General features: G+C 39.6%; 1 protein-coding gene across 1 annotated transcript; it reads left to right on the top strand.

Annotated features, from left to right (window-relative positions):
- The first annotated feature begins 8,777 nt into the window (after positions 1-8,777).
- On the top strand, positions 8,778-10,156 carry PRLHR (prolactin releasing hormone receptor). The gene is made up of 2 exons (XM_026050503.1): positions 8,778-8,811; positions 8,969-10,156. Exon 2 carries the CDS (start codon positions 9,100-9,102, stop codon positions 10,132-10,134), a length of 1,035 nt encoding a protein of 344 aa, XP_025906288.1. The 5' UTR covers positions 8,778-8,811; positions 8,969-9,099; the 3' UTR covers positions 10,135-10,156.
- Positions 10,157-11,119: the final 963 nt, after the last annotated feature.

Here is an 11,119-nt window from a genome sequence, read left to right as displayed (position 1 = left end):
TAAAATCCTTTGCCCTGCAGACATTAAGGACAAAACTCTTGGGTATGGTGTTGAAGTGAGACCATAATGCTAGATCTTCAGCAAAATTAATGCAGCAAAATAAATTATTTTTTTCATCCCTTGTCATTCTCCAACTTTTGAACTGGCATTTGGACAAACATCTCCCAAGTTTTGTTTTCATTCACAGAACAAGGATATTCGAGTGGCTGCTAGTGTGAAAACTGCTCAAGTCACCCATTCCAGAAATATGCACGTTCATGTGAGAGTTAATTGATTAGTAATAATGAACATGCATGTTCATTATTGTTCATGAAGGATTTAGACATCCTGTGATTTTTCATTTAAATAGTCTGTAGGGTCTATTWTAAGGACCTTTATATTATCTCGCATTTTTCATTCTGCCTCAGGTCAAGTGCAGATTTCTATAATATGCAGAGAACTAACAGTGGTAAAGATTTGTTTCCAGATTATTCAGAGTTGGTCCCACACTGGAAACTATCATTTTTATGTGTGTAAAGCTGAGTAAAACTCTTTTATTTGCATTTTTCCTTCTCAGTAGGCTTTAGTTATTTAGCATTTTGTGCATGAAATTTTGCTACACCCTTGTAACTCAGAATAAATCTTTGAGAAACTACTTTTGCTGCTGGGAAAAACATTCATAAGAGGAAAGCTTTCTTAGCCTGTTTAGATCTCAACATTCTTCTCAAGCCCTTTGTACAATTTTGACTTCATTACGGCAGAGCATACTGCATAGGCTGGCAGTATAAATCCATAGGTCATAGCTAGACATTATGTAAATACATTATTTATATTAATGGGAAGATTTGATTTTTTTTTTCAATATGCTTTTGAAGATTAAAAGAAACTTCTCTGAATGTAAATTTGGTTCCACTGACTATTCATTCAAAAAGAGTGACTGGATAGTGACATGTGTACCCATTTTAACTTGTATAACATTGAGTGCCTTAGAAATGTTAGCATCATTTGTGTTAGCACATCAAAGTATTGCTGGTTGAACTAAAATCTCTCTGAAATGTTAATCTGCACCCTTAACTGTAGTGGAATGAATATACAGATGGTTCTTCTAATTACTTGGCTAAAGAAAAGGGGATGATTTCCTTTAATGATTTCCCCTTCTTTCCATATTGAAAGCAGCTCCAGTTCTTCTTTCTGGCTAATTTGGTGATTAAATGATGGCTTTGTCTAGCTCTCAGCTATTGAGATTCCATTCATTTGTTAAACTTCCCATCATGAAGTGAGGTGTGAACACACAGGGTTATGTAAGTTTGGTTCACAGGCCATGACAGGGGGATATTATAAGCACTGAGCATTTAAAACCTGTGTTGGAGGATATGTCTGTCATCCCGTTACTCAACAGGTAGAAAAGGTGAGTCCTGAGGGGTAAGAAAGGAGCTTGCATGTTAGTTGTACGAGTGTATGACCTGTGTTGTGACCTGTGTATGACCGTACTCACTCAGTGAGTGTATAGACCACAGGTATTTAGGCTCCAGATTCACAGGAGGTCCTTTTTCCCAAGTATACAAATGAAGAAGTAAGAATTGTTTTACAACTTGTTGCTTGACTGTTTTACTCAGACATTACTCTTCCTTAATATTCATTATGAGCTTTGTTTTAATGGGAATATGTTTCCTCTTTCTCTATGGCTAGCAGAGACCTAGGGAAACCAGGGCTGCTCACATGATGGAACAAATGTGCTGGCAGAGGCAGCAGCAGCGCCTGGCAGCGAAGCTGAGGTACAAGGGCAGTAGGATACAGCACTGTTAATTCATTGGCATCTCACTATAGCTCAGATGAAGGGCCATCACTGACTCAGAATGACAAGAGAATCAAGAATCATTTGTGAGAGGTCATTCCTCTTCAATARGAAGTGCTTCTGGAGCCATTGACTTCACCACTGTGCTGTGAGATAACACATGACTCAGAGGGAGTAGAGAATAATGCTTTGAGAATAATTTCAAACTTTTTTTTTTTTAAACTATGCATCAGAACAAAGGTTGAGACTTTACACAATCTATTCTGAAAAAAAAAAAATATCCAAAACATCTGTGCAGTTTAGAAACAGGTGCCTGATCACTACTCTTTTGGCTCATGCTCCCTGTTTCGATCACAATGATGCAGTTGCATAGGAATATGTTTTCATTGTCAAATATGATCTCCAGCCAGGAGGACTCATGCCAGCTATTCAAATACATGAGGGACAGACCTGCTGTCAGTGCTCACACAGTATCYAAAGAGAGAGAAGGTGCCCATAATGCTCAGGAGTGCTGTTGAGAGGACAGAAATGCTGGAATCGGGAGGACCATATCACACCGTTTATGGCCTCTTCTCGCCTACGATCAGCCCAGTCCAGTATAATGTCTGCAGCCTTCCTTCAGAGTCCTGCATCTTGCTGGCTTATGCTAGTTGACATAGACAAGAATAAGGTTGGGGCAGCATAAAGAATCTGACTCACTGAAGTATTCCACTTTATTCAAAAAGGCATCAAGCTGCCATTATTTTTAATATTATTAGATCAATTACAATTTAATAATGCATTTTTACAGAATATTCTGAAGTATCTCATAGGTATTTTTTTGATTAAAATACTCAATGTGGACTTCTTTTTTTTAAGTAGCTTAAATAAACATAACAGTTCCATTTCCTCTGAACCTTGAAGTATGTGTCTTATTCGATCATTCCATATCAGTAATATTTTCTGTTCCATTTACAAGGCACTCCAGTTCTTCCCCAGCTKTTGAAGAGAAGAGGGTTTGGGTTCACAACTGTGGAAAGACTATTCCAGTACTCAGAGACTAATTTTCAAGTCAGAATTCAGTGCATTTTTCCTCTTCAGTTTTTATTAAAAAGAATGTTGGGGGCTTTTTTTATGTTTGGTTGGTTTGCTTTATATTACTATTACTATTACTGTTCTTTGTTTTTTGAGGAATGTGAAAACCATAAATAGGAACCATTAATCATAAAGGACAGAGTCTTAGATTTTTTGAAAAATACAAGTGTGTGGATACCTTTATAAAAAGCTTTCGAAGAGATTGTTGATAATAGCTGTGTATTTGGATTTTTGTCTGCTTAAAATGACGCTTTTGCAATGGTAGAAGAGGAATGGGAAAGGTAGGGAACACTTCATATAGTATCAGGGAAAGATGATTTGCATATAGGGAATATAAGCAGGCCTAGATTTCCTCATTTGTTCCACCATCAATATCTGTGCTGCTTCAGTGCAAAAATTTTCCTTGCACTGCTTCAGTGCAAAAATTATCCTTGGCTTCATTCTGTCTCATAAGGAGATGATACTGATCTTTGGCTGGCATCAGAAARGCGTGTTCATTATTGTGTTCAAAATGGTGTGATATTCTTGGCGTGTTTCGTTTGTAGGCATTAAGATCTCTTTGGTCTGGGCAGAACTTACTTGCTCAAGAAATAAGGCTGATTGCAAGTACTACGATACACAAGTCCAATTAGCATATATGGGTGGACTTTTACGAAGCTTTGCCAAAAAAATTCGAACAATTTCACATTTTCTCTGCTTCAAGCAGCATATCTTAGAGCAGAGCCCTCACAGCAAAGGGATGGTCATGGGAAACCCATTTACTATCATTCACCATCAGATGGTGGCTGCATTTGGACCTGAAACTGGTGACTATGGACAATAGATGTTTATAAATTGAAGCAAAGTAAAGCTGAATTGTTCTGTTCTGCAGAAGAAAAATGCCTATGGAAGCAGGGATACATTTTAAGGTAATTATTTATTGCAAACACAGTACATTCRTATCTCCAGTCAATGACAGTTTGGATTCAGTTGAAAGCAAGAGCATTCATAAAATTAGATTTAAATAGTAACTTTTCTTATGCATGTAGTAGAAAAATACCATAAAAACAATTTTCCCTAAAAAATGAACAGATCACTTCTTACAGCGGAGCGCTAGATAGAAGGTACTTGGAGCCTAAACTGTCAATCTAATGGCAATCATCCAATGGAACTGATAGTATCCAAAAGCAATAATAATAGACTTAGCATAAGCTGGGGAGCTTTGCAAATAGCGTTTAATTTCTCCTCAGTAAGCTTCCTTTRTTAAACAGTGGAGGAGTATTTAAAGGAAAGGCTGGAAGACATGGGATGGTTTCTTGTCTCAGGCTTCTTGTTTTAGAAAGAGATGGGAAAGGTAACAGAAGTATCCTAAAGGAAAGATGGTAAAGGTGAACCTGGTCAGTATTGCTATCTGCAGGAAAGTGTGGGGCGCTATATGGTGCTGTGCCACATACATCATGGTGGGTGCTATGCAGTGCGGTGCTGTACGTCGCAGTGGGTGCTATCGCTGTCTGTGGTGCTGAAGGCTCCGCGCAGCTCCGCGACAGYGCCGCGCTCCGGAGCTCTAGCTTGGGGCACGTGTTGTTTTTGCAGTCTACATGCCTCCAGGGCTCATGAGCAGAGGAGGATCACTAGATTTTCTGGGAGTGTAGGAATTCTTGCATCTGGCTTTCCTCCGYATGGTTTCAGTGTAATCCTTCTGTGTAAGGGAGGCTTTTCAGCCTTTAGATCAAAGATGTTCACATGCTTCTTCTCAGATTAGTCCTCACTTGGTCATAAATAAAATATAAACACACTTTACCATAACATATCAGTATTATTGCCTCAAGTAATGTTCTCAAGAAATTAATTTAAGTAATTCAGAGATTTAGCTTTATTCAATCAGAAACAAACTAGTAGCAAATTCAGCCTTGGATCCATCACAATCGAAGTTGTCAGTCATAGTCAAAACAACATATTTTATTTTCCTTGCACTTTCAAATGTACTGGCTGCTCTCTTGTACAGATGTGCAACAGAATTCACTCCATCCTAAGCCACAGGGAAACTTATTATCAGTTGACCTTGGCTCTGTATTTTTTGACTAGTCCTTACTCTGTAATGCTATCAAACTTCTCCCCTTCTTTCGCTCTACTTGTGCTTATCCAAGTTTATCTCTATAATAGTGCAGCCATCSTCCATATTGTCTCTGTTTCCAAACACAGTAATGCTTGCAAACTCAATTGGCCTAGTCCTGCTTTTTGAGATAACATAATAGAAATGAAGCAAGCTACCAAAGCTGCTTATTYCTGATTAAGATTTTTCAAGAGCATGAATGGTTACTGCCTTATGGCTCAATTATTTCATACTGTTTGTTGTTTTCTTTGCTTACCTTACAGTACTTAAGAGAATTGTAATTTCTTCCTGCAGAACTGACAGTTTCTCAAATCATACTAAATCATATGAGTTACTGAAGCCCAACCTGGCAGAGCTACTGCATTTTATAGGTCTTGAAAATCAATTTAATGACACAAAGATATAGGAAGCTATTTTGAGAAGTTGTGTTGTAGTCTCTCCCCTCTCTGTCTCCCTCTTCTTTTGCCTTAAATTCAGTCTTAAGCCTTCTGTAATACTGTAGTCAGTCTAAAAGGCCTGCATTTTGCCATTGCCTTTCTCCTGTCTCCACTCTCAAGGACAGATGGTCTAGTTTATGTTCTCCAGTCACAGGGTTGTACATCCATGCCATGAAGATATGAACATATTCATCTTTTTTTTTTAGAGAAACTCTTTTGTCCGAGCTTGCTTTGCTCGGCACACTAAAAATGCTTAGTTTAGTGAAGAGTACAGCTCTTTTCTTTATGTAACATGCAACTTCAGGCACGTTTCACTTCACGTTTTCACTTAAATTCAAAGTTCTTCTTTTAAGTTGTTGAGCTCTGGCCAAAAACAAACAAACAAACAAACAAAACAAATCCCCCTGCCACCAACAACGAAAAACAACTTTTAAGAATAGTTTTGTGGTGCAAAAAGATCGTCTTTTACAGTAGAAGATACACATCAAATGAATGAGAACAAAAAAAAAAAAAATAACACCTGAAACTTCAAAAAATTTAACGAGAGAATAAACAATTAAGCCTGAACAGTAGAAGAGAACCAGCTTAAGAAGTACTGTTGAACTTTGCAAGAATAGCCACTAGGACTCCGTTCAGTTTGTGGATCTTGTTGTTTTAGTTAAGAACCACAGGCATGAGACAGGCACATAAAAAACAGCATTAATTTTAAGAAATTTACCACTTTCTGAAAGTGAGGAGGCCACTGTTTCTACTCTGAGTAGACAGAGCTCGAGCTCTACTCAGAGCTACCTGAGCTCGACAGGTTGGCAGAAGTGACCGTGAAAGCTCAGTTGTGAAATGTTGCTGTGACAAGTTGGYCCTCGTGTAGGTATCACATACTTCCTTTGACTTGAGGAAGATATAGGTTTCATATTAGCCACCAATCAGCATTCCTGTGCGTGATGCCCTTATATACTGAGAATGTCAAAACAGTTCTATTACTATAGTAATGCAGTTTTTGTGACCTTTTCTTTTTTAATGAGTAAATACTGTGTGTGAAATAGTCTTCTGCTCAGTCCCTGAAGGACTTTGACATCGAATCTAGGAAATTCTAAGCAAGACTAATGTTTKCAATTTTGAAAGGAGAGGAAGATTTCTTTGGGATAAGATGCTGAAATGCTTTTCCTATTCAATCCCCCAGTAAATATGATCTTTCCAGGTCTTGGCTGTAGAATAYAGCTGAGCTGAAGAGGCTTTCTGCCCGAAGCCAAAACAAACAGAACATCACTAACAGAAAGAGAGTGGGAGCCTTTAAACAGAAAAGTAGCAGTTATTTGTCTCAAAGGTGAAGAAAGCACATTTTAAGATAAGAGAAAACACAGAGAAAAAATTGCTTGGTACAGCTTGAAATGAAAGAAGCTCTAAATTTACTGATTGGTTTTTGTGACCTGAACATTAAGGTGACCTTGRAGGCTACTTAGATTGTATTTTGTTTGATTTTTTATTCTCAGGTAGCAAAGTATAAACCACTTTTGTTGTAAAATTACATTGAGATTTGCTCTACAGCTATTGGGAAAGAAACAGAGAAAAATTACAATATTAAAAATGTGATTTTCAATTTTTATGCTTGCATTGATTCTGTTAGGAAGGTTCTTTCTTAGAATAAGTGATAATATTCCAGAAGGATATGGACAATATTAAGGCCACTTAAAAATATTCTTAATTCATTTTGTTATGCCTTTGGGGCTCATGCTAGCTACTAAATCCTAATGAAATCAGCTGAGAGGTTCACTTTGACTTCAGTAGGATTTAGATCAGATCTTAATTTCTCCTAGACTAAATGAAATAATTGTTTTTATAAGGGTTAGTAAATAATTATGCAGAATGCTGTTTATGACCAAAGGATGTGAACCTCCTGGGAGGAGAAAGGAGTAGGAATCCTCTATGTTCTACTCTACTATTGTAATCTCTCTACTCTTCTAGATTTGGGTATAAATCTAGAATTTATAGTCCCGGTTGACTCAGAGTCAGCTTTTAGTAGATTTGAAATATCCATCTAGCATGTATAGTTGTGGGAGAACAGCACAAGTTAGACCAAAGATTAGCTCCTGCTTTCAGTTTAGGGAAAGGATTATTGAACCATCTGAAATCTAATTAAATCTTTGGTTTGTCTCAGTCACTCTTTCCATTAAGTCAAAAGAAGGAAGTGGATCTCTATGCTGTCTCATAGAAAACAAAGGGTTAATATTTCTTTTGAGTAAACTAGGAGATTACCCATAAACTGCCCATTGAAGTGTCTAAATCCTCTATATGTCTAGAAAAAAAGAGTAGTCTTCTCTGCTCCACAGCATTTATAAGTTGTTAGGCTGTAGTTCTTTTTTAGATACTCTTAGCTGATGTAAATGGATGGAATTAAATGGGTTTTTCACCAGCAGAAGTCCTGCTCCCAGAAATGCTTGAAATGGAGAAGAGTTAAGGGAGAGTTAGGCCAATACGCAAGGGCTTGATGGTGATGATTGCTTTAATGAATATTAACTGAGCAGCTTTTTACACTGCTTTACTGAATAGATAGTGTTCTGTGGTATAGAAAACGTTATCGACTACAAGCCTGCTGCAGGAAACACCCCAAATGTGTTTGGACAGCTGTAGCATTAGAAATACTTTGCCAKAATTCACTGCAGATGAACTCTTACAGCTAAGCGATTTGGATGTCCATCTTTCTTTCCTGATACTTCACAGTTTAACAGCAAAAGTCATGTAAGCCTCCCTGAAAAGACTGGCAGGGGGTGAGCAAATAAATTTAAATAAAATAAGCTGCTTTTTGCTACATGCTCAATATGCATTTCTAATCATAACTTTATTCACTGGCTAAGTAGCTGAGTCCCTCTAGTGGCATGAACATTTATTTCACCTTAGCATTTTATTAAAGGTCTGTTTTACAATCACATTGCAGCAGCAAATTCGCAGGAAGCCTTTTCACACACCGAGAAGGACCGTGGCAAAGTGAATCTTGGATTAGATACAATGCAGGGTCGCGTTAATGAATACAAATTGATTTAGAGCTGAGTGCAGCTATTAGAGATATGCTGCAAGGGGAAGGGAATTCTGGAAAGGATAGTGGAGAACTCATTGCTTTCAGTAAAGAAACATGCAAGGAGCAACGTAATACCCAGGACAACCAATAGGCATAAAAGCTTCTACACAAATCTGTCGAACTAGGACCTAGTAGTGAAGACTGTTTAAAAACACCGCTCTCCACTTAGCTTATAAATGCGCACCAGCCTCTATCTGGCTCCTACATTCTCTCGCCCTCTCTGTCTCCCTCTCTCTCGGTCTCTCTGCCACACACACACACACACACACACAGAGGCTTGTGGATTTGCAGAAGACAGACATCCAGGGCCCTTCTGTCATCCAAAGGAGAAAGAATCCTATGGGATTAAAAAACCACAGCAGTAAGTACTCACTACATTAAATGTTTATTAAATGGCATGCTGTCAAAGCCTAGATTTAATAGTAAATACAAAAGGACTTGGTTGTATTTGATTTTTTTCCTAGCGACTGCTGAAAGCTGCCTCTTGAGGATTACAGTTTCACCTTTTGCTTTTGCAGATGCCTGTTTATTATCCATGTGGTAACCTCTGGACATCGAGTAATCCATTCGTTACCCACGCTGATCGAGTGCAAGAATAGAGCAGTGATAGCTACTACACCAGCTGYGGACGGACTACAAAAGGAGGGAAATGATGAATTCAGACAATTTAACCTCCCAAAGCTTCTTCTCTGCTATTCGTAGCAATGCCAGCAATTTATTCTCAGGGCTCCAGTTTGTTCAGTCCTTCAAGCCACTGATCATCCCCTGCTACTCCCTGGTGGTTTTTATTGGCATCATTGGGAACTATCTCCTCATCTACGTTATCTGCAAGACCAAAAAAATGCACAATGTCACCAACTTTCTGGTAGGCAATCTGGCTTTCTCAGACATGCTTATGTGTGCAACCTGTGTGCCCCTGACCCTTGCATATGCCTTCGAGCCCAGAGGATGGGTGTATGGACGTTTCATGTGCTACTTTGTCTTCTTGATGCAACCTGTCACTGTGTTCGTCTCTGTCTTCACCTTGACTGTCATAGCTGTGGACAGGTATTACGCCATGGTGCATCCTTTCCGAAGAAGGCTCACAATCCCCGTTTGTGCTTACATCCTCGCTGCTATCTGGCTGCTGAGCTGTACCTTGGCTGCCCCAGCCTTGGTCCACACTTACCATGCAGAATTCCCAGAACTGGACTTTTCCATCTGCGAGGAGTTTTGGTTCCACATGAAACGAGATCGCTTAGCTTATGCCTACAGCACTCTGATTATCACGTACGTGCTGCCTTTGGCTGTCATCTCTCTGTCCTACCTGAGGATCTCAGTGAAGCTGAAAAACCGAGTGGTTCCGGGCAATGTCACCCAGGGCCAGGCTGAGTGGGACCGAGCAAGGAGGAGAAAGACTTTCCGCTTGCTGGTCTTAGTGGTGGCAGCCTTTGGAGTCTGTTGGCTACCTCTGCACATCTTCAACGTGATAAAGGACATAGATATCAGCCTGATTGACAAGCAATACTTCAACTTCATCCAGCTGCTTTGTCACTGGTTTGCGATGATGTCTGCTTGTACAAATGCCTTCCTGTATGCCTGGCTGCATGACAGCTTCAGAGGGGAGCTCAAGAAAATGTTTGCCTGGAAAAAGAAGAAAATTGGACCCACTGCAAACTGCATTATGGCCAGTGTAATGCTGTGAACGWGGGAACTGGTGGGAGGCACTTCCTCTGTGTGATAACACTGTAAGTCCTTCCTACTTTTAATAACAACCAGRGCTTGTAATGATCAGCAGCTCTCGCCTACTGTGCAAGCAGTGGCTGAGGTCACCTCCCAGAGATGTCTTTACCTCTTTGACAAAGGCCAAGGAGATCTTAGGACAATTGCATCCTCTTACYTGTAATACAGGGATTCTCCCCCTCTGTTTTGAAGGTTCCTGGCATCCTTGCAGTTGTCCAGGTTTTTGGAAGAGTAGCCTTTGCAGCAGGGCCACTCATTTGCCCCCTGGCCAGCAGTGCTAGGCAGGAATATTTACTTCACACTTTCTGAGCCCAGAATTTTCATGTGTTCCCAAATCTGCTGTGTCTCACAACCCTGCCACAGAGCATGTAGCAAAATAAGCAGGAATACTGGAGAGGGGACATAAAACTGAAGTTACACGTGAAGTCTAACTGTGATGCAGAGAGATTGACTATTTACAAACTTACCTGGWGGACTTGCTGATGCTGCTAGCAAGGAAGCACAGAAGGGAAACAACGGGTGGTGGAAACTCATCCAACATTGGACCATGTTATGGATGGCCATTGATACCAACACTGAATCATGTTCCTGATGCTGTCTTGTGTGACCCCATTTGTTGACTCTACTGCAAGGTGGCCGTAAGTGGAAAAGCTCTGAAAATAGACTTTTCTCTTTCTGAAGTGGTTTCCTGTAGCATGCTCATTCAGAATCTTTAATGATCTGATGAACTATTAGATATTAACCTGAGATAAGCCAGCAAAGCAGCACATTCAAGGTGCAGTTTTAGCCCTGATGTGCAATGTGTCCTCTCTAACTGCACAGGGCCAGAAAATATGAGCTGCTGGGCAGTTCAGATAGGAAAGTGGGAAAGCAAAGAGAGAAGAAAGAGATTGAAATTATTCTAGCTTGTAAATCTACTGCTGCTGTGGAACTGTGAATGTTATTTT

This window comes from Nothoprocta perdicaria, unplaced genomic scaffold, assembly GCF_003342845.1.
Source record: "Nothoprocta perdicaria isolate Ctin4 unplaced genomic scaffold, notPer1 scaffold_7, whole genome shotgun sequence".
NCBI lineage: Eukaryota > Metazoa > Chordata > Aves > Tinamiformes > Tinamidae > Nothoprocta > Nothoprocta perdicaria.
This window is presented reverse-complemented; position numbering and strand designations above follow the sequence as displayed.